This window comes from Macaca thibetana, chromosome 18 (assembly GCF_024542745.1).
Source record: "Macaca thibetana thibetana isolate TM-01 chromosome 18, ASM2454274v1, whole genome shotgun sequence".
NCBI lineage: Eukaryota > Metazoa > Chordata > Mammalia > Primates > Cercopithecidae > Macaca > Macaca thibetana.
Window position 1 is genome coordinate 11003110 of NC_065595.1, and position 26535 is coordinate 11029644.

The following is a 26535-nucleotide window of genomic DNA, read 5'->3' on the forward strand; positions in this document are numbered from 1 at the left end:
ATCACGAGGTCAGGAGATCAAGACCATCCTGGCTAACACGGTGAAACCTCGTCTCTACTAAAAATACAAAAAATTAGCCAGGCGTGGTGGTGGGCGCCTGTAGTCCCAGCTACTTGGGAGGCTGAGGCAGGAGAATGGCGGGAACCTGGGAGCTGGAGCTTGCAGTGAGCCGAGATCACGCCCAGCCTGGGTGACAGAGTGAGACTCCGTCTCAAAAAAAAAAAAAAAAAAACGAAGAAAGAAAAGTAATTTAATTTTATATTGAAATACATATATATACTTTATAATTTTGTATTTTAAAATTTTACATTAAAATATTTTCAATGTAAAATTATATCAAATTGAAACAATACTACAAAGAAAATCTTATTGGGACACAGCCGTGCTTCACACTTTGCCTATAACTGCCTTCACACACAAAGGCTAAGTTAAACTGTTGAGAGAGAGACCATATAGGTAGTAAAGCCCTAAATAGTTACTTTGTGGTCCTTTACACTAAAGTTTTGTCTACCTCTGCCCTCTTCCCATGGTTCTCAACCAAGGCTGCATGGTATATCAACATGAGGAGATTTTTATAACCATCAATGACCAGAAGCCTACTTTAGAAATTCCGATTTAAGATAATTTTAACATCTCCTTTGGTTTTTATTATTTTAGTGTTTTTATGTTTTAAAGAGACAGTATCAAATGTATTTATTTTCTGCAATTTTATTACATCTAAGTGCTCATTATGATGAGGTGCAATTATATTCATCTGCTATAATTTTTTTTTGTGGACATTGTAAGTAGAAGTGAATAGTAGCTTTTTTTTTTTGCTGTAAATTATAGTCCTGAGCTATGCATTCTAATCTGACTTCACGATTTATCTTCTGGATAAGCTTAGTCAGGTAACTTCATCTACCCCAATGTGGACAATTTATCTAATCTGATGAGGTTTGTGAGAAGTGAAATTAATCAAGGTAATTAGAAAGCACTTTGTCTAGCAATGTAATACTTAAAGGAGCAACACTGTGGTAATATAAATTTTTTTAAAAAATGTATATTTCTCTCATATATTTGGGCATATGGACATCAATGTAATTTATTGCATATATCTATACAACAGAGTAACTCTTTACAGTAGAAAATCTATTAGAATCTCATCCTGGTTCCACCACTTACTCACTGTCTAATTCTGGACATTTATTGTCTTATTAAGTTTTCTTACTAGTAAAATTAGTATGGTACCATACATGTATGGTACATATAATACCATAAATACATATAATACCATAAATACAATACCACAAATGCCACATTTGTGGTATTGTATGGACAGAAGAGGGTCAACTACTCAAAATTCCTTGCAAACTATTTAGGATGATTAAAGTATGAGGCATTTTAAAAATATCTCAAAAGGATAAACATTCTAAATTACTTGTTTTTACATTGTTAATTATAATGGCTTGATTGCAGCATACTTTATAATTATCATACTGTTATAAAATCTGTTGCTATGACATGTTAAATTCTAAAAACCCATCAACTTAGTCAACATTTAGAAAAATGTTACATTTCAAAAATATCCTTTATAATATCATAATAAATTATTATATAAAAGCCTAAAAACTGCTTTTTCATATATATATAATTGTACCATTATTGTAGAAAATGTTCTGTTCCCAAATCTAAGAGATGCTCTGGCTTCTAAAATGTAGGAAACCAAAATTACATTCTTGGCACATTTACCTATTATGTATAATAAACTAAGGGTCAAATTTTAGATGATGTAGTTTGACATTTGGGATGCTTGTTTGGGAATATGAGGTGAAAATATTATATCACAATTTAATTTAGTACATTACATTACTTTCATTGTTAAGATTAATACTTAAAGTTTCTATCATTGCCTCACTTGTCAGAATAAAAATAATAAAGTTGCCACAAAAAGGCAGCAACTTAGTAATGAAAAATTAATATAAGGAGAGCAAATGTATTTTTGGGCTAGGACAAATATGCTGTGTCAAGTCTTTGCAAACTTGTAGGATTCTTTTAAATGTTAAAATTAAATAAATTGATTTAACACTAAATAACAGATAACAAGTAGAACCAAGGTTTTAAATAAGTAATACATGGTCTGAATGAACAAATTTTAACTCTTAAGATTTTTTTTTAAGTAATGATTTTAGCAGTAGCAACAACAAAGCTTAAATAATGCCTTCTGATGTTTTACTATTTACAGATTTATCAAAACATACAAATTATTTGATAAATATATGCATATAACATATATTAAAAATTAAAAATCTTATAAAAATTATTAGCAGTTTTAGTTATTTTGTAAAACTGTTTCTTATCACATTATTCTTTTCTAAGAATCATATGAAAATCCACTAATTTAAAAAGCATTTAATTGCATGTACCTTAAAATGATAAATAAAAAATCAAGTAATATTTTAAGCTCTCAGAGTTTACCATAAAAAATTACAATAATTTTATCAAATGGAAATAGAATTCCATTGCTTTGCTTCTGATGATGAAGAGAAACTCCTAAAATATTTTAATTCTTACTCAACTGTGAATTTTAACCATTAGTGTGTTCTAGCGTTAAATGAATTTCAGATAATGCAGAAATTACTGAAACATGTTTTCTGAAAATTTTAACGTAAAAGTACATTCTTTGTAGAGTAAGTACTAAAATATTTGTTCACTTAATGACATCAATTTCTTATTAAACACTGAGAAAAAGTACATAAATATCCAACACTATATTTACTGAATGAATATTTATTGAGCATATTTATGTATCAAGAAACAAAGAGGAACTGAATATATGACATTGAAAATGCAAATAGAATATGAGTAAAATTGGGCATCTTTTTACAAAGGAAAAAAATTGAGTATCATAGAACGGCCTGCAATAAATCAGGTAAAAGGAGAAGGTTGTTTGAGGAAATGATATTTAAGCTGCAACTTGAAGTTTAACAAGGCAGAAAAGCACAGCCAAACCCAGACTGTACCAAGCACAGGAAGCAGGAAATATGTTTGAACACTGCAAGACCAAGAGGAGTCTGTCCAGTTATGGAAAGCTAGGATTTGGGGAGGACATGGTATAAAAGGAAATTGGGCAAACACAGACTGGTTCTGAAAAATAAGTATGAATAGCAGAATCACTTGAGTTTCTCGTAAAAACTGTAGTATTGTGATTATTCCTAAGGATAAAATGTTGGATCATTTTCTAAACATAGCTATTTACTCATTCTTCAACTGTCATTGCTTGATATTGTTGAAAACATACCTAAAATTGTAATCATTAACAACAACTGGAATGCAAGCTTTATGAAACCAGGACTGTGTCATTTTGCTCATAAGCCCAGCACCAGACACACACTGTATGTGTGCTCCATAAAAAACTGTTAAGTGCGAGAGAAAGCAGATAATGATGGTCTCCAGGAAAAATCCTTTCTGTATTTCAATGACAACAATTAGACACAAAGCAAAATTAAGACAGCACTCTAGAAAAATCCAGTTACTTGACTTACCATGACCTAACATGAAAAGGATTTCTTAGTACATTGACTCTGAGCTCTTACTGCTATTGTCAGAGCTGCTTTACATTTTATAGTAGTGAACACAGTGAGGCAGAGATGATTTTTAATAAAATAACCAACAGATGAGTCCCAATTCTCATTTAGACTGATTGCTTCAATTTGTGTTCTTTAAAACATAAGAAAACTTTTTCCTACAACCTAATGTTGTGAGGGAGAAAATAAATCATTTAGGGAAAATATTTATTAACTTCCAAATTCAAGTCAAAAATGTCTAAAGTCATAAGTTTATTCTCTAAAGAAGAAAACATCAACAGCCACTTCAAATACAAAATAGTGTATTAACGTTTTCCTTAAGTTTTATCAAGATGACAATCACTTTTTAAATGGCCCTAATCAACTGAGAAAACTCCCAAAAGCATGCACTATATGTCACTTGGCAGGCCAGCGAAGAGTCACCTAACACCAATGTGGATGTTCCAGTAATCGATTTGCAAATATTCCGAATTTTGATTTCAGACAAGTTAGCCATAAAACCTCATTATATATACTGTGGTTTTGGAGGAAAGAAGGAAATGACAGAAAGCATTTCTGTTTCCTAGCAGTAAGAAATTATCACCCTTTATTGAGGCCCTAAGGTATCCTGGGTAAATAGTCATATAGATTATTTCCTATTCTTACAATGATTCCACAAATCATTTGACTGTGCTATGCATGAGGGAGCCGGGGTTCCAAGAGTAGAAGTCATTTTCCAGTTGGACAAGGAGTCCAAGCCATGGTTCACCTAAAGATCCTCTCTGGTTCTATTTCTGAGCTCAGAAACCAGTAAACAGGACCACATATCCACTTGCAATAGCAACTACCAGATTCTGAATCCTATATTGCATTATAGCAAAGGTTTCATTTATGATTTTGGTTTGGTTTTACATCTTTTAGGTTTTTTTTCCCTTTTTGTTCTGTCTCTGTCTAAGGCAAATTAATTCACAAGAGAGGCAATTTCTGTAGAATCACATTTAAAAGTCTGGCAACTCCATTTTAAATGAGTCCATATTATTGATATCACCCCTTGTATCCTTTACCAGTCTTCCTCTATGTCTTAGAATCACAAATAAGAATTGGAGGAACCCCTTCCTAAATGAAAATCTACTTCCAATCTGTCCATAGTTAAATATAGCCTAGGAATAGCTCAGTCTCTTTTTGACCAAGAGTCAACAGTACAATAAATGATTTTAGTGATGTGTAATGTCATACATATTTTAGTTGCTTTCTTTTTATTTAAAATAGTTGGAGAATTTCTAAAAGTAAAAATTGCCTCACTAGTTTGAAACAAAATGTGTGCCAAAGTTAAATATAAAAGAAGAGAGTGGCCAAAATGCTATTTCAGATTAAACATGAATCAAAAGCAATGTAAGCATTTTTTAATGCATCTATTTCTAAATAAGTCAGTACATATTAGAATGACAAGTGAAAATACATTTGTAAATACTTTGATTATGTTCTGGTAGAGAAAACTTACAAACCTCACAAGTAAAATCTCTTAAGGGGATGCTTTGAACCCTAGATTTCACAACAACCATGCACTGCCTCAAAAGTTCTTAATGATCTTATAGAATTAATACTTTCCCCATTTCAATTAGAAGTAATAATCATCTATACATAACTTAGGAACTATGAAAACTAAACATAAAAATAAACATGTTACTGTTATCCCTGCAAAATGAGAAATGTTTCATGAAAGTATTCAAGCCCAACCAGAGAAAAGCCTTGATTTAAAACCAAAACAGGAAAAAGATACCCTTCTTTCACTCCCATGCCAAACACTGACATGCTACCACGGATTTCTTATAAAATCAAGGAAGTGTGAAGCTTTACAGGATGAGTGCTTACCAAATCTGAGAAGTGAAACACAATAGAGCTGGTAAAATGTAGATCTTGTTCCAGGGATAATAGGAACAAGGGGTTTATATAAAGCATCTGTAATGGGACTTAATTTTACCAGGCACAAACTACACTCTCAAGCGTGCTCTATTATTAGGAAGAAATATGCAAACACACAATACTTAACAAGATCTGCATTGGAAAAATGAATGTATTATAAGGGAATTGTAATTAAACATGCGAGGTAAGCACTCTATTTGCAAAATCTCTCCTAGAAGTAATTTTAAAAGTAGACAAATTATCTTGGCACCGAAGCTGCCAAACAGGTATTCTCAAGGATTTCAATTGATCTCAGTATCCGAGAAACACGAAACCTGCTGACACTGCCTAAAACAAGCTTTTCTGCTCAACCGAGAATATGCTTTGTGTTAATCCATATATTTGTTTTCTCTAAGGAATTAACAAGCATTATTTGTAGACACTCTGATGGTTCAGAAAAAAATAGCAACTTAGCTTCAATTATTAGCATTGAGTTGTAAAGAAGAAAAAATTTATATATAATTTAAAGGAGGAAAATAGTGGGATAAGAGATGGTAAAATGAATCAGAACTGGAGAATAATGCACAAAGAAAGAATAAAATTGTGACAAAGTATTAACCAGCACCCCTCTTAAATCATCATCTTTTATTCCACATCTGTGCTAAGAATGATTTAGCATAACCATTTTGTGTTTTATATATGTTGCTGTTCTAATGTCTGGGTTTTTAGGGGGAAGTTGAATTTGCCAAAACAGATACATGGATGAACTCTTTGGAAAAAAAAAAAAAAATTGAAGACTAATAATTAGCTTTTTTGTAATTAAACCAGAATTACATATGCATTGACATTAAAATTTGATCACCTAGACAAAAGGATTACTCTTATAACTGGGTAAGCTAATTCTTTTTTTATTCATCTTTAAAGTCAGCAGTTTTTATTGGCCTCTCTATTCATCACTGAGTTATAATGACAACTGTGGTGATAGATGATAAGTGTGTAACTTTGATTCTGGGCTGGTATTAATTATTCAGTTTATCTATCATTGGACAAATACTAGTGTTTATTATACATAGATACAGATATCCAGATATACATATTTTTGCCGGTGTATACACACAAAATTGATCTTATATCCAGCAATATCTCTAAACTCTCAGAAAATATATCTTGTAGATTATTTTGTGTTTTGTAAATAGATAATTGTATCATTTTTGATCATTGTAATTTTGTATCTTTCCAACTCTTGTAATTGTATTTATTTGTCTTCCTTTCTGGAAGTGGCTGGGACCTGAAGTAAAATATTAAACTGATAGCATGCTTCCAATCATTATTAAGTAAAACATTTGCTCTAAAATGTTGCTACTTGATACCAGATTTTAACAGTCCACTTTGATTGCTACTGTGTTAAAGTTTTTCCCTATAAGCATAAATTTAGTTTTGGCAAATGCTTTTTAAATAACATTTGAGATAACCATGCCATTGATTTTTGCTTTTAGTCTGTTTAATGTGATGATTTGCATAACAGATGTTCTAATGCTATAATATGTCTTCCACTACTGTGACAAAGCAATTTTTAATTACTAAATTTAAATTAATATTACTTGCACTTGATGAATGTATTTGCTACTAAATTTATCTGTGAAATTAACTGTAATTTTCCTTTCTTCTATTATCTTTCTTTGGATGCAGTAGTAGAGTTAAATTAACACATTGGAAAAAGTTGGAAAGTATTTCTGCTTTTCTCTTCTCTGGAAGATGTCCTTAAAAATTGGAATCATATATCCCAAATAGTACAGCTTGTGCATAAACTTTTCTGATACTGGAGTTTCACTGCAAGAAGAGTTTTCATTTATTATATTTTAATTTAATTACTTGCTGTTACAAATCCATTCAGCCTTTCTATTTCTAAAGTGTCATATTGGGTAAGCTATATTTTTCTGGTCAGTAATTTGTTTCATGTAAGGTTTCATTTTTATTAGCAGTGTCTCTTCATGGTGTTTCCTTATATTTGTAAATCTCTGCCTTATCAAAAGCTATGTCTACTTTTTATTACTAGTAATTTCTAATTATAGCTTCTTGATTAGTTAGTTATTTTTCCCAAAGAATTAACTTCTGGCTTTGCTATCTCTATTAAAGTTTTAAAAAATTATTTGATCAATTCCTAGTATTGTCATTCTTCTCTTCTTACTATACTTTTCTTCTGACACTTTTTAACTTTTAAAGTAGAATATTAGCTTATTTGCTCTTTTGTCTTTGTTATTTTTGTTATTCTGGATACTCCAAGAAGCAATTCTACCACTCATTGTAGAAATGTAATAAATTTATTAGGGAGAATGCCTATGAGAAAAAAATGGAGAGGAAGACAAGAGAGGTGGGGAATAGTCAAACTGTGATGCAAGACTGGCTTTGAGTGAGGGAGAAGCAGTAAAGAAGGGAGGATGCTGTGAAGCCTCTGAGACCTCACTGCAGTCTAAGCAAAGTTATGCAAGACCCTTAGGGGTTTTTGAGTCAACATCAGTAGCCAGAGGAACTTCACACCTCCCAGGCACAGAGAGGTCAGTGTTAGGCTGGGAGCAGCCTGTGGAAAGCAAGATCTCATTTCCTGGTTTCAGAACGTAGCAGTTGGGTTCTGACTTAACTATACTCCCTGTAATTGAGATATGAGAGGCATTGTCTAATGTCAGACACAGCTATTTCCTTATATACGTATTGATGTTATACCTATTTTTAAGCTTTGCAGTATCCCTCAAGATTTCAATGTTTTTATCTTTCAGTCTTAAATTACATTAAATTTATTTATTTGCTAGACTTATTTAGATGTCTGTTTTGTAATATCCAAATAAATTAGTTTCTTAATTTTTTGTAATCAATACAAAAACAGATGACTATGGCTATAAAATAGTATCCTTTGAAAACTGCATAGTTTAAAACATGAACACATACTAAATCTCAATCTCTCAACCCAACCTCCAAAGATCAAAACTGAAAAAAAAAATAAAATTACTGGTAGCTGCAAACCTGTCAACATAATAAAGAGGCTTAGACTTATAGAATCTTGACAGATAGGTAAGAGGTGCAATAAATGTCTGAGGGCAGCAGAGCTTTCTCTGGAGACCACGGGGGAGCAGAGTCAGATAGGGATGGTGCAGAAGAGAAAACATACACTATGCTGGATGTCCTGTAAAGGTAGCCACATCACCTTAAGCAGGGAAATAACTGAGAACAGGTCTCAGACTTGGGGAGCCAGAACACAAGCTACTATCAGAAATGTAATAAAGGAGATTAGAAAGCCCAAGGGTAATTGTTTTCAGGTTTTTCAAGCTCATGAGTAGCACTCTAGATTGCAAGGGGTATCTTGGAAAGCAGGGGTGTCATTTAGAAACTTCCTGGAAAGGGACAGTAGGAAAGCAGGAAGTTGATATTAAGGGAATTATCAAAGAATCATAAGACAAATTTATTTTCATCCTCCCTACCCAAAAGCCTGAATTTTAAAAAAGTGTCCCTTCACTATATCGACAAAAGAGGGCACGCTACAACTAAGATATTAGGTACACAACTCAAAATTTTTATTATTCCACTTTCCCCCATAGAACCTACCTGTTATCACTTATTCTTGTTATCCCAGGAAAATCCTACCCAACTGTTATGGACTGAATTGTGTTCCCCCCAATATTTGTGTTTAGAAGTCTTATCCCCAGTGTGATTGTATTTGGAATTAGGTCCTATAAATACGTAACAAAGGTTAAGAGGATTCATTAGGGTGGGGCCTTAATCCAATGGAACTGATGTCCTTACAAGAAAAGGAAGATGTACCAGAGATCCCTCTCTCCAAGTGAGCACAGAGGAAAGACCATGTAAGGACACAGTGTTCAGACCATACTAGACAATATTCACTATAACACCCTAAGAAAATTAATTCATGATTCTATAATGTTAAAGAGAGAAAAAGAGACAAAGAAAAAAAGAAAGTAAGAAAAACTACTGGGAAGGGCAGAGAAATGGTAGCTCAAAACTGTAAACAGATAGAATAACTTTTGCAACTACCAATTATAATAAATGTACATAAAGATCATCAGTGGGTTTCAGAATCACTAGATAAAGGGTTTCTGGAGAAAACGATACATTCAGGAATCAAAGCGTTCTACCACACACGACTTCCAATTTCAAAGTGAGTATGATATTGGAGAAAGCTGGCAGTCCACACCTTAACCAAGTGATTCTATTTAGCATGGGTAATAGCTGAACAACATGGCATTGTTTCTCTTAATATGAAGCATTAGGAAATCCATGGAGATGTTATATATTATCCTTACTAAAAATACGTTAACCTGAGTCTAGTCTGTCTATCAGTGGTGTTCAACCATGATGATTTTGTCCTGAGAAGACATTTAGCAAAGTCTGAAGATGATTTTAGTTGTCACATCTGAAGAAGTACTACTGGCATCTGGTGGGTAGAAACCAGGAGTACTGCTAAACATCCTACAATGTACAGGGCGGCACCCCACAAAATGTCAATAGTGCCAAGGGGGAGAAATCCTGCTCTAGACTTAATTCTTGTTTGCAGGAAATACAGAACATAGAAGAATAAAGGATGCCATTAACAATCAATTAGACCAATACAGAATATAGCATATTGTACCACTGAACCTATCTGATTGTTTAAAACACCACTTTCAGGGGAAATAATGAGAGAATCTATTCTAAACTAAAAGCAATTAGGAAGATATAACAGCAGACGCATTAACAAAACTAGACTGGAGGCTGCTTTACAATAATGCCTATAAAAGACATTCTAGGAAAAAGCTAATTTATGAATTAGCTATTGATAATATTAATAATTTATTAATTTATTCAGTTTGAACATTATGATCATGTAGGTAAATGCCATTATTCTAGGGAGATGCACGTTAACACGTTTGAGACAGGCATCATGATGACTGCCCCATGTGTTGAAATAGTATACCTACAACAGACAATAACCTTAAAAGATAAAAGATAGTGCTGATTTTAACATTTATTAAAGTTAGAAATATACTTTTTTAAAGAACATAGATAAAGAAAAACATATTGCAATAGTAGCCTGTGTAGGAAATGGTATGGAAAAAATATGCAGAAAATATAAAATGAATGATTGAGCACAAAGAGAAAGGCTTTGTAGAAACCAGTGGTGATCGTGTGCCATAAACTAAAGCAGATTGCCTAAGAAAGTTGTCTGTGTCTGGGTGCTAAATAAGTAAAAAGTAAACCTAGTTATTAAACATAAATATGAACGTATGCCTTGGGTATTAAGATATCACCATCACTCCCAGGGTCCTGCTTGCAGAATTTTATTTATACTCTGGCACAGATAGACAAGTTCTAGATAAAACATGTTTTCCCACTGCACACTATAAATATGTATTGATTTTGATGTTTCAAGCTTGTATTTACCTGGTAAGGTTAAAACTTCAGGACGCGGGAAAAAAAATATTGTGTTAGTTGTGACATCAGCATTAAAGGTACACTTGAGTGAAGATTTACATCCGTAGCCTAAGTTTTCTCTTCTAGGAGTGGAAAAACATTTTGCAAGTGCGGGTTAGTTGAAAGGATCGATGACTCAAATATGTCAGTGAGCCAAAGTCCAACACGGACATTTGTCCAAATTCAAAAACAAATGTCAATGCCTATGGATCGATTACATAAGACTCTTCAGCTCACCTGACCTTTTTACAGAAAGGTTCTTAACATTTATGGCAGAGGATAGGATTTCCCAAACGATTAGATAAAGGTCAGAGTATACACTTGAGTGTCGTTTGAAATTTAGTTTTCAATAATTATGTATGATCAGAATTCAAAACCATTTGTAGTGAAAATTTTAAGTGGCTCTTGTCTAGAACCTGGCATATATCCTTTGAGCTTCCTATTACGCTTGCTTTTACCTCAATGCTCCACCTCACTGCTGCGCTCCACATTCTCTCACCTCCACAAAGTAAAATCGATGGGAGAAGGAAGAATCTCCTTCCCTCTCTTGCCAGCAGTCCTAGTGTCAAATAAAGGAGTAGGTTAAAATGACAACTGCTTCTACTCAACCTAGATTGATGGATAGAGCATACATGAGGAAAAGCCTTTGTGGGGGCCAAGATGTTTAACTATAAAAAGAGGAAATATAGAATGAGTATTGAAAAATTTCAGGACCTAGAAGCTAAAAAAGCAGTGGTCAGGACTGTGGGATTGTCTTATAAGTCATTGGTACTGAAATAAGTAAAGAAAGGCTTGAACTCTAAATGTCAAGCAAACGACTAGCTTCTGAGAGCACATTATTAAAGGAGTATAGAATCACTTTGCTGGGGTCCATTGAAATGAGTGAATGTCAAACTAGATACATGGAGTAAACACCAACATTATTAAGCAAGGCAGTAGAAAGTATATGGTAAAGGATTCCTTTGACCAATTAAAATGGTTACTATGTAGTCAGTGACAAGATTTAATGAAATCTTTTCTAGAACAAAAATTTCAATGGACTCAGAAAAATAAGTGCATTCACTCTATTTGAAAAACAAACATTGAACATATAAAATGATTCATTATCTTCACAATATATCAAGAATATTTTTAAGCTTATAAAATAATTTAGGTTTCTACTTAAGGAAGTTCAATTGAAGATTTCTTCCATGTTAAAATTGAGTTCAACAATAGGTTCAAGATCACTTTTTTGTTGCTGTTAATATCCAAATACTTCATCTTCCAAATAAATAGGTGGCATTTACTGAAAATTTAATGGTTGTATGTAATTTATAAATCATCACCCTGATTTTAATGTGAAGGCCTATTATCTCCATACCATGGCTGAACATAATATATGGTATTATTTGTCCTATTATATATCGTTTCATTAATTATAATGTCTATTATTTTTGAGAATGTCTAGTGAGATAAGCACAGTCTTAAGCTGTTTGCCTTTGTTAATTCACTTACGCTTCTTTTATTTATATTTTATATATTCTCCCAAAGTTCTGGGATTACAGGAGTGAGCCACTGCCCCTGGCCAGGTATTCCATCTTAACATTGTGAAAAAATATATATATATTTACAGGTGACCAATGTGGTACACTATAATTGCATTTATTTTGCTATTATAATTTTATGTTTCCTGAAGTTATGAAGTGCCTCATAGTTTCTTGCTTAGTTTTCAATGTAGTTACTAATCTGGAACATTTCAATGGAAGTATATTTCCTAGAAATACTGACATACCCAGAACATAATATGAGTGTCACTTCTGTTTTATTTTGAGACATCTTTTACCTGGAATCAACCTGCATCATAATCCTGGAAATATTCTTGAAGTCTTTTCTATTTAGTTCTACTTCGTAATTCATGTTTCCTATGTCATTTTGCGAACTGCAAAGAGGTTACAACAGTTGATAATTTTTGGAGATTTTATAGGTCTTATAATGAATTATTCTAATCTATATTATTATTGTAAATTGAGTCTGTGTAGAATTCTAAGATGTAAATCACTTTCTTCAGAATTTTAAACATTTACCTACATTGTTTTATAATTTCTGGAGTTGCTTGTTGAGAAGTCTGATAATTTTTCTGATTTCTGATTATCTATATGTGCTCATTTATTTATCACTGCTTCCTTTCAGGCAATTTATTGTATTCCAGTGTTATGAACTTTAATGAAATGAACTTTGCTCTGTCTTTTTGGTATTATTATGCTACTTACTTGGATGGATATATTCATCTAAACCATCATGACCTTCATTTGGAAGAATTTTGTTTTTCTAATTCTCTCGCTTGTAAACTTCTTTTTTAAGGATCTGTTAATTTGGGGGACTAACTGCTAAATTAATGTTTAAGAAACTCCCTTTTTTATTACATCCTTGTCTTTGTGGTTTACTTTCTGGGTGACTCATTCAACTTTCAACTCCAAATTATATATTTAATTTTCCTTTGTGCTATCATGTATCCATGTCCTAAGAGCAGTATTTTTGTTTTCTCCATGTTACAATTTATGTAACATTTTGTTATTATTTTGAGGGTATTTTGAGGGTAATCAGTGTTTTTGCTCTTCGGATATTAGATGTAGGGCTTTTAATCTACTTCTGCTGCCAGAATTATTTTTTAAAAATAAATTGCATTGTATATATTGTATGCTACATGGTGTTATAACGTACATAGAGAGTGGCAAGGCTACTGTAGTTAAGCAAATTAGCATATCCATCACCTCACACAGTTACCTATTTTTTGTTCATTTATTTTGTGGCAAGAACAGTTAAAATGTATAGCTACATTCCAAACACTGGGATTGAAGAGAAAGTAGGAAACAGTATCTATATTTAATTTTCCAGATGTAAAAAGTTAATTCTCCTCTTTGGCTCCTCTTGAAAATGTGGCAATCCTTTTATTGTGTTTGTAAAGGTAAGTAATTCTGTATACGAGGTAGTGAGAAAAAACATTTAAATGAAATATGAGCCTGGAATAATAGTTACATTCTTGGTTTATTTAGGAGCTAAAATGAATAAATTGGTTACATGTCTACAATAACTTAACCCAGTTTCTATCAAACATGATCATATATCACTCTAGAATCTAGAAATAAATCAATGGATAGTGTAGGAAATAATCAATCCTTTTAAATGTGGAGACTGATGTGAAGGGGAAAACATAGGATATTTTATTAAAACTATCAGTTGTCACTGGCTTTGCTCGTTTCTTTGTCAGGTTTTGGGCTTGAAGTGAATGAGAAGTATCAAGACTTCCTTAGGAGAAGGAACATGTTGCTAAAGTCATTGCAAGAAAAGAGATTGGATTCTCTGACACAGATCATCTCTCATTTTATTTCTCAAAGCTATAAGGCATTATTGCATACTGTCTGAGTGGTAACAATAATTGTCTTGTTTGTTTATTTATTTATTTATATTTTCATTCGTGTGGCTAAAGTGCAGCATGCAAAGTCAGCTTTTGCATTGCAAATTATCATTGGCTCTTTAAGGACATTTGATTTTTAAAATCTTATTAAAACAATAGTTAAAATATTTTAAAAATATTTTTAAAAAGAAGTGTTCCTATTATTATTTAGCTGCATTATATCAAAAGATGTATTATAACTCCTTTTGCTTGATTTATGTGTTTTTGCTTAGGAGTCTAGCATCGGAGAATTATATTCTCAAAAATGTACAAATAAATTTATAACAATACAATGAACAAATACATAAAATGTTTAGTTAATTTTTGGTGGTGTAAAGCAGCATCACATAGTGGTCAGGGGTGTGAGGTTTAATGAGAGAGAGAGAGAGACAGAGAGAGAATGGGAAAGGTAAATTATAAGGAATTGGCTCATGTAATCATAGAAGCTAAGTCCCAAGATTTGCAGACAGCAAGCTGGAAACTCAAGATGTTCTGATGTTTCAGTCCAAATCCAAAGGTTAGAGCAGATCAAGGCTCCAGTTCAAGCAGTTAGGCATCAGTAGTTCCCTTGTTCTCAGCCTTTTTGTTCTATTTAGGTCTTCAATTGTTTGGATGAAATCTACCCACATTAGGGAAGGCAATCTACTTTACTCAGTGCACCCATGCAAGTGTTAACTGCATCCCGAAGCATCCTCACAGACACACCCCACACCCAGAATAATATTTGGACAAATGTCTGGGCACCCTATGGCCTAGCCAAGCTGACACATAAAATTAACCATCACATTATCTTATAAAATTGATATGTTGATTAAATGAAATCTAATGTTTTAAGTCCTTACAAGGCACATGAGACCTACAAAGTATTCATAAACATTAGCTCTAAATATCTAGTGATACTCAATCTGAACAGAGTATTTTAATAGATCTTTATGCATCTTTCATTAATTCTCAGTATTTAAGACAAGGATGTACATATTAAATAGTTTTGCTTCTTTGAAGGGAAAGCTTCTTGGCCTAATTCTTTTTCCTTTCATCCCTGTTCATCTCCAAATGACATCTTCCACTCATTGGTTAATAAAATAATTGCAAAGCATAATTGTTTTGATTTATCACTGGTCTGAGTTATTTCTTCAGTAAAGCAATTATTGTCTTGGTGATTTCTAGAAAGCCTAAAATCAGAGACTCAAATATGAACAGAAGATACTTTTTCTATTTTTCAGGGCACTTGAATCATTGCTAACTACACAGAAAGAAATGCCTCAACCTATAAAACCCAATTCCAGAACAGTTGTTTTGAACTCGAACAGATCAATACTGAAAATAAAAACCAATACGGTACATCACTGTTAGAAATAATTGTTCCAATAACTACTTGTGACTACTAGGATTAAAAAGTACATCAAGCAATGTTTTACTAATGCATACATTTATGGAAGCTATTTAATTAACAACATTTTCTACTGCTTAAATATTCAAATGCAGGAGAATTTCTAATAGTATTTGAGAGAAACAATTTACTCCATTAAAGAAGTAACTCAATTCAACAAAAGGTTTAGAGGACAGTGAATTTCTCCAATTCACCCCAAAAGTAGAGTTGTTATATGAAAATGGGGCTTATCTTCATGACTTAGTTGCCCAGTCACTAGTTTTCTTGATAGTTCTGTCCTTCAAATAATTACACTTGCCAGTCTATACTTGTGACTGTCTTAGTCCATTCAGGCTAAAAAATATCATAACCTGGGTAGCTTATAAACAGTAGAAATTTATTTCTCACAGTTCTGGAGCCTGGAATCCGAGATTAAGTTGCCAGTAGATTTTGTATCTGGTGAGGACCTGCTTTCTGGTTCATAGACAGCGCCTTCTCCCTATGTATTCACATGGTACAGGCTTGAGCTAGCTGTCTGGGGTCTCTTTTTTAACGGCATTAATTCTAATTGTCCTCATAACCTAATCAACTCCTAAAGGTCCCACCTCCTAATACCATCACCTTGGAAGTCAGGATGTCAGTTTGGGAAACACACAGCCATTCAGACCATACTAGTGACCAACATGTTTTGAGTGCATCAAACGTAGTCATATCTAGGCCGGGCATGGTGGCTCATTCCTGTAATCCCAGCACTTTGGGAGGCTGAGACAAGTGGATCACTTGTTTTAGGAGTTCAGGACCAGCCTGGCCAACATGGTGAGACCCCTGTCTCTATTAAAAACAAAAAATGCAAAAATTAGCCAGGCCTAGTGGTGTGCACCTGTCGTCCCAGCTACTTGGGAGACTGAGGTGAAAGAATTGCCTGAGCCCAGGAGGCAGAGGTTGCAGTGAGCCCAGATTGTGCCACTGTACTCCAGCTTAGGTGACAGAGTGAGATCCCATCTCAAAACAAACAAAAAAGGAGTCAAATATAGAAGAAAACATATTCCAAATGAATATAGACAGCTTTGCCCTTCCTCCATTCTTATTTTACTTTTTCTTTTGACCTTCTAGAAAGTTAAAATAGAAAGTTCTCTTTTTTGATATGTGCTTTGTCCTTATCTTTCCCTCATTCATTCAGCTAATGGCCATTGTTTGAGCGATTGTGAGCCACGCACTATTGCAGAATGAAGCTAAGAACTCCACCACCTAAACTGTCAGGCCCTTTCCTTCCCTTTTTATGCCATACTCATATTAACCACGGATTTCAGCAGAAGAGAAATGTAATTGTTTGTTTGATTTAAGGCATATGTTTTCAGAAGGTGTCAGTTCATAGGAAAACATGTTTTCTAAGAAAAGCATTTGATGACAATGATGGAAAGGTTCTAAGTCAATGACCTCTCGTGTAAAACAGAAAATTTCTCTCTACTGGAAATCAGAATCCTTGTTAAACACAACCATAAGAGTGTTAGTAAAGCAGTTTTGGATTGGAAGCATTTGAGAGTAACAATTGATATGATGACATAAAAGAAATTAGCATTAGTGTAGATTTGCTAAGTTGACTTCTGACCTCATGGGAAGCAGTAAATAGGGTCTTAGAAGAATTGCACAGAACTTACAGGAAAAGTTCAAATGTATGTGTTTGTGTCCTAAGGAAGATAAGAGCTGGAGGACATCATATTAAAGATCTCAAGTAGCTTGAAGGTGTCGAACCCTAGATGTGTTGAGATTGGCACTAAAATGTGCACAGTTTCCAAAGAAGGGAGGTGGGCTATTCCTAAGACAAGCTAATATTTACAGTTGTAATTGATACAGTCCCTTCTTTTCCCACTCACATCACAATCATCATTGAGCTCTTCTCTATGTAATAGAAGACAGCAAGAAACTTGAAGGTGGCAAAAAAACCTCAGATTGTAATTTAATCGTCAACCCAAGTTAGCTCAAAATCTTTTCAGAAGATGTAGCTACTAAGAAAAGCTACTACTGATGTGCTATCAAAGATTATTTTCAGTATTTTATTTTGAACTATATAGTTTAAATGTTTTGAAAGAAATACCTGTTACTCAAGGCGCCTAATATTTCCTGAATAAATGATAACAGGCTTTCACTGGTTATTCAACCTTCTATTTATCAGATTTCTATAAATGCAGAATAAGTAACAGTTTTATTCTTGAAAAAATTGAATATTTAGACTTGTATTTATCTAAATGACCAGAAAGTATATTTAACTGTGACAGCTTGATTCTGTTTTCCCAGACTGTTATTTTTCTCCAATGGTTTATTCATATCAAGTCTTATTTTATATATTCTGTTTCCTGAGTTTTGTCAATATAAACCCAGAATGTTTAAATCTATATCACTAACAGACTTCTGAATTAACCTGCTTGCATTCCTCAATATCCTGCTCCAAAATCATATAACCATTTCTAATATATTCATCATATTCTCAGTAATTGAAATCTCTTTGCTAGAACATGTAAAGTCAATAAGAGGAATGAAGATACAGGAGATTTAAATCAATTCAGATCAACACTTACTGTGGCAATCTCTAAAAATTAAATTATGACACCGGAGTTCTAATTATACAATATCCTTCATGTCAAAGATAAGGCTATTTAACTATGTCAGTAAATAAAATATCTGGTATTTTATCTAAAATTTCTGACTAGGTCAATCCCCCTAGCCTCAGTCACATTTGCTGTATAGCTCCCAAACTGTTGACAACTTACACTAAAAGGTATGATCCCTGATGAATACTGTACCCCTTGCTGAAGGCTGTTCTCTGAAGGCAAGTCCATTTCACGTCCCACACCATTGAGTTACCAGAACACAGCATAGCAGATACCATACAATATTTGCAGAACTAAAGATTAAATTTATAATTTAAGAAAACATCCTGAAAATATTTTTATTTTCATTTTTAGCACAAAACCAAAACATTTTTCTTCCCTCTGCATACCTTAAAAACATCTAGTGGTGAATTGCTCCCAGTCAGAACATACTGCTCTTCCAGTGATCAAAATACCCCCAAAATCAACACACTTTCTGATATCTACACTAATGTTAGAAGAAAAGGAGAAGTGTTTCCTTCTTTGTCAATATTCCCATGTACCACCCTTTCCTACAACATTTTCTCTAAATTCTGCAGCGTCCTCCCTTCTTAAATGCTACCGCCCTTTTCAGATATTGTTCTTACCTTCTTTTTTTTGTTTGTTTTGTGTTTTTTGTCTTGCTCCGTCACCCAGGCTGGAGTACACTGGCATGATCTTAGCTCACTGCAACCTCTGCCTCCCAAGTTCAAGCGATTCTCCTGCCTCAGCCTCCTGAGTAGCTTGGATTACAGGGGTCCCCCAACATGCCTAGATAATTTTCATATTTTTATTAGAGACAGGGTTTCACCATGTGACAGGGTTCATCATGGTCTCGAACTCCTGAGCTCAGGGAATCCACCTACCTTGCCCTCCCAAAATGCTGGGATTACAGGTGTGAGCCACCACGCCCAGCCTTGTTCTTACCTTTCTACCTGCCTCTTCACTTTGCCTGGCTAACTGCTCTTCACCTTACCCATCTCATTCACTATATCTCCTCTTTATCCCCACACAAATAACTGTGCTTCACCTGTAAGGCTATATAACATATTGCATTTAATTGACTTGGATTGTTTGTGTCTGTGGCCATCAATACATCACTTTGTAGAATCTTTAGTGCTTAACATGGGAGATTGTTGATTAATATTTGTGGAGTAAATAATTGGGTTGTATAATGAATGAACATATGAACTTATTTTTGTTGTCATTTGGTTTCGTTTTTTACTTCACTATTACTGCATTTTACCTATTCAGACAGAATCTAATTGACTTTCACATGGAGAAAGAACCTTTCTAAGCCCCCATAGATAATACAATCTTCCTGGGTGTGAAAAAAATTGTATAACAAAATACTTATGTTTTATCTTGCATAAGCAAAATAAATAGGGTTGCTTATATAATCACTACTTAAAAATTTCAAAAAAAATTAGGATGTTTGAATTAAATTTTCATTTTTGGCTGTCGATTCATAGGCAGTTGAAAGAAAAGATAAATTCCATGTGCCTTTTACCCTGAGCCCTCCAATGGTAAAAGCCATATGAAATTTATCTTTGGGACCCAAGAGACCTGGATCTAAGTTCTTATCCTAGTATTGATTGAGTGCCTACTATTGTGTACAATTTTTAGTACTTTACAGTTATGAATGAATGGATCCTTTAGATAGGCTGTTAAACAGCAGTACATTAGTACAATACCAAAGTCAGACATTGACAATTATGCAAAGAATTTGACACAGTGAAATGCAGAATGCTTCCATCACCACAAGGATGCATCATGTGGCTGTTTTTTAGCCACAGCACCCACTCCCTTCACTCCTGTATTCCTGAAAACCATTAATAGGTTCTTCATTTCTAAATGCTGAATATATATATGATTATATGTAATCATATATACAAATAAATCATGTATATATAAATAAATCATATATATACATAATCATGGACTCTGTAGTCTTTAGGGATATTTTTCACTCACAATACTTCAAGAGATTCACCCAGATGGTTGCATGTATCAAGAGTTCATTCTGTTTTGTTGCTGAGAAGTAGTTCAAAGTATGGATGTAATTGCTTGTTTAATTATTCACCCCATGAAGATCACCTGTGTTGTTTCTAAGTTTTGGCATTTACGTATAAAATACTCAAGATTTACCTATAAGTTTTGTGTGAATATAAGCTTCTATTTTTATGAAGTAAATACCTAGGAGTCCAATTGCTTGATCATATGGTAGCTGCAATTTTGAAGACTGTCAAACTATTTTCCAATGTGATTGTATCATTTTACATTCCCTCTAGCAATAGGTGAGTAATTCAATAGCTGTGCTATTACCACCATTTAGTATTGTCGCTATTTTGATTTTAGCCATTCTGATAGGTGTATAGTTTTGTCCCATCGTGGTTTTAATTTCCATTTTCCTGATGACTAATATGTTGAACACCTTTTCATATGCTTATTTACCAAAGACAATTTATCTTAGTTTTCCTCATCAGAGAATGATCTGAAAGATATTTTCACTGGATATAGTATTTTGAGTTGACAGCTCTTTTAGAACCTAAATAATTGTATGTCACTTCTTTCTGACTTCCAGAGTTTCTGATGTGACAAGCCCTGTTATTTGGATTTTTTCCCCTGTGTATATACTGTAATTTACCTTTTAGGTGCTGTTAAGATTATTTTTTCTTATTTTCCATAAGTTTGACTATGATGTGTCTTAATATCAGCCTTTTCGGGTTTATGCTGTCTGGGATTCACTAAAATTCTTGACTCTAGATTTGACCCTTTCATTTGCTTTAATGAAAATTCCTATTTTTTATTTGTTTCATGCATATGCACAATTGCTCACTAAAGTATTTTAATAATGCCCTCTCTAAGATCCTTCCCAAATAATTAACACATCTTTATCATTTCAGTGTTGGCATCTATCAATTGTTTTCTTTCATTCACTTCAAACTATTGTGGTTCTAGGTATGATGAGTAATATCCAATTGTATCCTGGATACTTTGTGAAATATGTCATGAGATTTGGATTTTATCTAACATTGTGTTTTGGGTGGGTTCTTATGAAACCACAATTGAGAGTGAAAGGATAGCATTGTCTTGTTACTTCCAGATGTATGTAGAAGTCCAGGTTCTACAGCTGGCCTTAGCTAACAGGCATGGGGTGAGGCCACAGTGTTCTGTGATTTGGGCTGGATTCAAGCATTATTGTCCTAAAAGTTTTCGTCTTGCTACATTGACTCTTCCTTAGTACGTTGGCTAGAGCAAGCAGACTTAGGTTGTGTTTCATTTTAGGTATTTTTGTGTGTTTATCTGTACCTATTGGTGTTTCCAGATTTCTGGCTTCTTCAGTTCTAATTTTGGAATATATGTGACAAAAACCCAGAAAACTCAACAGCATGCCATTTCTCAATTCTCAGGTCCCCTGGGTGATATACCTCTTCTCTCCAACTTTGAGTCTTTTTCAATATTTGCTTTACACATAATATTCAGAGATTTTAGTCTTACTTAGTGAGAATGTAAATTGATACAATTTTTCTAATAGAACACTTGGAAATGTGTAAAAGAAGATTTAAAAAATAAATATTCCAATGACCAAGCCACACTATTTTCTAGGAATATATCATAAGCCATTTTTAAATATCCAGTGATTTATATACATATGCATACTCACTGTAGTGCTGATTATATATCTAAAAATAATAAACTAATTTTTTAAATAAGTTATTAAATTTAATTAAATTATAGTACTTTTATGTAAACATAAGTAGTTGTGACACATTTATATAAACAAGTTGCAAAAGAACATATTTCTATACAATATTTGTTTGGCATCTGCATGATACTAACATGGTAGATATATTTTATTATGCATTTGTCAAAAGCCATAGAACGTACAACACAGAGTGAACCTTAATGTAAACTATGACTGTGGTTGATAATGTCTCAGTTTGTTTCTCAGTTATAACAAACAAACATGCAGCACTGATGAAGGATGTTGGTTGTGGAGGAGTCTCTGGGGGAAAGGGGAAGTATGTGCAAACTGTCTACTTTCTGCTCAATTTTGCTGTGAACCTAAAACTTGTCTTAAAAAAAAGTGTATACATAATGTTCTTGGCTTTTGAGGAGAGTTATAATAAATATCTAGATGTGCCTTCCTCCTTTTTTGCCATTAACTATTAAATAAGCTTTTATACAACATGTTGTACAATGTTTAATGAAAGATGATTCTCAGAGCTGAGGGTCAAGAAAAAGAGGTATCTATCCTGATCATTTGTTTCCTCTTAGAAAACAAAAGTTACGAACACCACCAATTTTTCTCTTTGACTTAACGAAGATTTGTATTCAACAGTTCAGCCTTTCTCATAATGGACCTCTTGATATATGCCATCTCACCCCAACACCACTTTTAGGACTCATAGAAGAGCTGTCATGGGATGGCATTGATGTAATGAGGAAGAACACAAGGAGTATATAATTCTCCTAAGCAGCTTAGCTATAAGTTTCAATACTAGAGCACTCTGTCTCAGAAAACTGTTTTCTTGCAGTACATATATTTTCCAAAATCCTGTTTCATGACTATTATTAATATTATTATTACTATTATTTTAATCTGGAGACTGACACACAGAGATGCTTACAGCATTGACCAGAATAAAGTAATCAGGAGGTAATGGACCCATTTCTAGCTCCAAAATCTGTATATTTCCCATTGCACTATATTCATCTGATGTAAATATACTCTGGTGTCGGTTCAGAATTTGAAGAGTTATATAAGGAAGAAAACCTAATACAAATCAGTTTTCTACCAGCCTACAGTTGCATTAAATTCATTTCAGTCTGTAAATTGCTCTTACGCATTTGTTTCCAAGCTATTTTCCCAGAATTATCTGTTCCAAGACAAATGATTTGTGATTTTCCATTTTTAATGCCATCATGCTATTTTCTATGAAGTACAAATAACTCACTCCCTTCTCCTTTCTATAAACGCAATAATTCTGCTTTTACCTACAGAACAGTAAAAAACACTCAGAGTTTACACATTTGTGGAAATTCATTTATTGTTGGTGGTGGCAGGAGTGGAAAAATAAATGTTTCTTAGGTGGTGTATCTAAGAAATGAAATAACTACAACAAAAGTGAATTTATTTTATCTCTCACTGTTGTTAGCTGCCAACAGCAATGTTAATTCCACCAGAAATTGCATGACACATATTTTGTATGGCATTGATTCTGAAAGTAAATGAACATACATGATCCAGCAGCTGGTTGGCATTTAACAACAGTCAGTTATGTTTTAATATATATGGCACTCTTTACCCAATGTCTTACCTCTGCTCTTAACTCACAAATCACTCTGTCTTTGCTGTTTTGAGATTTGGATTCTTCCTTTACATTGCCTGACAGTTCTTCCATTTCATCATTATGTTGAACAAGACAAATGTCAAACTGAAAAAGAAAGTTGAAATTATAATCACAGGATGCTATAAAGGGTGGTTACAGGATAATCCACATTAGTCTTTCATTTAGCTTTAGTGTTGTTTTGCTTTTTTCCTATGTGGATTCTGGCAGGCTTGTTGCTGTTGATGTAATGATTGTGGTTGAACCATTTATTGTTATACTTGTAGTTCAAAAATGCTAACCTCTAAAAAAAAAATAAGCAAATCTCTGTAAATTCCAATTCATCGGTTGAAAACTAGGCAGAACTCAGTTACCTCCACAAACTCTGAAACAATTGACCAGCTGGTTTCTAAGCTTACCAATTAACCCTTATCTTTTCATCCTGAATATTAGTACCTCAGTATTCTTTGTAATCTTTTTTATGTCTATTTAATAGTATATTAATTTTAATGGAGACAAACTTGGGCAATGGAAAAAAGGGTATATACATACTGCTTGGGCTGATAAAATATATGAAAAACATCTGTAAAATCTGTCAATAAATTTCCATAGAAAATGACTGCAGAAAAAATAAAAGGTGAGAAAAGTCCTACAAATGCAAACAATGATTATTTTCCCACAATCGTTCTTAAAATTAAAAATTTTCAGCAGAACCATGAAATTTGATAAATATATAAAATATGTAGTTGCACACATATATGCTGTTTTCATTATATTGACATATATTTTAACCTATGTAGGTAAATGTTTCCATCATCCATATTACATAATATGTGTGTAATTTTATAACAAATTAAAATACAAAAGCCAATGTTACACTATCTGTTTAAAAATAAAAAGTAGTACTGATAATGTTGTTATTAATAATAGTAATATTAAGCAGGTGCTAGTCCCCAAGAACTGAACTTGATATATATTGCCTTAGTTAATGCTAACAGTAATCCTATATGTTAGGCATTGTTATTATTATCCCTCCACTAGAGAAAAGTGAACCCTATATATACATACATATATATATATACACACACACATATATATATATATATATATATATATATTTTTTTTTTTTTTTGGAGACAGAATCCCGCTCTGTTGCCCAGCCTGGAGAACAGTGAACTCGGCTCACTGCAAGCTCCACCTCCCGGGTTCATGCCATTCTCCTGCTTCAGCCTCCCGAGTAGCTGGGACTACAGGCACCCACCACCACACTCGGCTAATTTTTTGTATTTTTAGTAGAAATGGGGTTTCACCGTGTTAGCCAGTATGGTCTCAATCTCCTGACCTCGTGATCTTTCCGCCTCGAGGTGAACCATATTTTTAAGAGACTTAAGTAACTTTCCTAAATTCACAAAGATAATAACTGGAGGAAGCAAATTTTAAGAAAGTACTTGCCAAATGCATTACCTGAGTTTTAAACCATTATTGCATCTATAATTATAGACCTAAAGGCCACTGAAATAATTGTCTCAAAGGCAATACACTGATAGGAAGAGATAGTAAAGGAAACAGCAGAAAATGTCATAGTCTAAGTATACTAGAAATCAACTACAATAATGGTAGAAGCTGATTTCCCAACACACTACAGAGAGACTCCATGTTCAGAGCTGGTAACATAAAGAGAGCACACAGAAGGCAAGGAAGAGGACAAGAGAAGATACCACAGAGTTCTTTGAAAGTCTGAGTAGGCAAGTCTAGCTCACTATCATGGTAGTTAAATAGACAATGTGGCATTAATCCCTAGCCAGAAGAATATAAATTACTTTGCTAAATAAAACAGAGGATAGTAGAAGTAAAATAAAAGCAACCAGTTTTGGTTTAGGTTTACCAAAAGAATATCGAATTCATTTGGGTAATTGAATGCTCCCCGTTTAACTTCTGAAATCTCGTCATTAAACCACAGGGAATTAAATCCATCAATAAACCTTTCAATTGCCAACAGAACTCTCAATGAACTGCACCACTCAAAAGAGAGAGGAGGCAGGAAAGCAAATTTTTATAAACAACAGCAAAGGAAACCCACATCAAATACCTCAAATAAATCCACATCATTCATCATTGTGAGTGGAAAAATCAAAGATCTCTGGGCATGTGAAGAACATAAGAGTGGCATAAAACAAAACAAAACAAAACAAGAAAAACAGGAATAGTCAAGATTACGATTAAGAAACAGAATGTCTATAGAGGAAAGAAAAAAATGGAAGAAAAGGGAGGCCACATGGAGAAGGTGAAGGACAGAGGCTCTTAAAATAACTGAAGGAAGAGATCATGGTGGTTTTTGATCAGAATAATGGTGGAAATGGAGAGAAGTAACTGGAACCAATGTAAGATATAAAAGAGGATACTAGTTTTAAAAAACTACTGTCATCACTATCTTCAAGAAAAAAATAAGAATATATTACACTCATAAATTAAGGACACAGCAAATTCAAAAATTTAAATAATAAAATATAGTCCTCTAGGAAATTTATTAAATAGGTCAAGAAAATACATTTATTTGGGAAGTAAAGTTCAATGCTGGAGTGCACTGAAATTTGGTCCTGCTGCCTGCTGTGTTTCTGATCTACTCCATTGGATGGTTCCCGTGTACCTACTTCATTTGTACTAATTGCAAAGCTGGCAAATTTTAAGTGTCTGTCTCCAGCCTATAGTTTTCCATTGAACTTTGAATGCACATGTCCAGCTTCCTACTCAACACCTCTAAAGGGCATCCCACACTTAACACACTGGAAAGCCAAATTCAGAAGTTCTCCCTTAAAACTGTTTCTCTGTCAGTCTTTGTCACCTCAGTAAATATCGATACCATCCTTCC

The 26535-nt window shown here is 33.5% G+C and overlaps 1 protein-coding gene across 9 annotated transcripts in view; it reads right to left on the reverse strand.

The window, feature by feature from the left end:
* CCDC102B (coiled-coil domain containing 102B) overlaps nt 1-26535 on the reverse strand; it is a 375607-nt gene that overhangs the window by 195130 nt on the left and 153942 nt on the right. For all 9 annotated transcript variants that reach the window (XM_050768124.1, XM_050768123.1, XM_050768121.1 and 6 more), the window contains one exon: nt 23658-23774. In XM_050768124.1, the coding sequence (XP_050624081.1) occupies nt 23658-23774 (117 nt within the window). The remainder of the gene's footprint in view (nt 1-23657; nt 23775-26535) is intronic.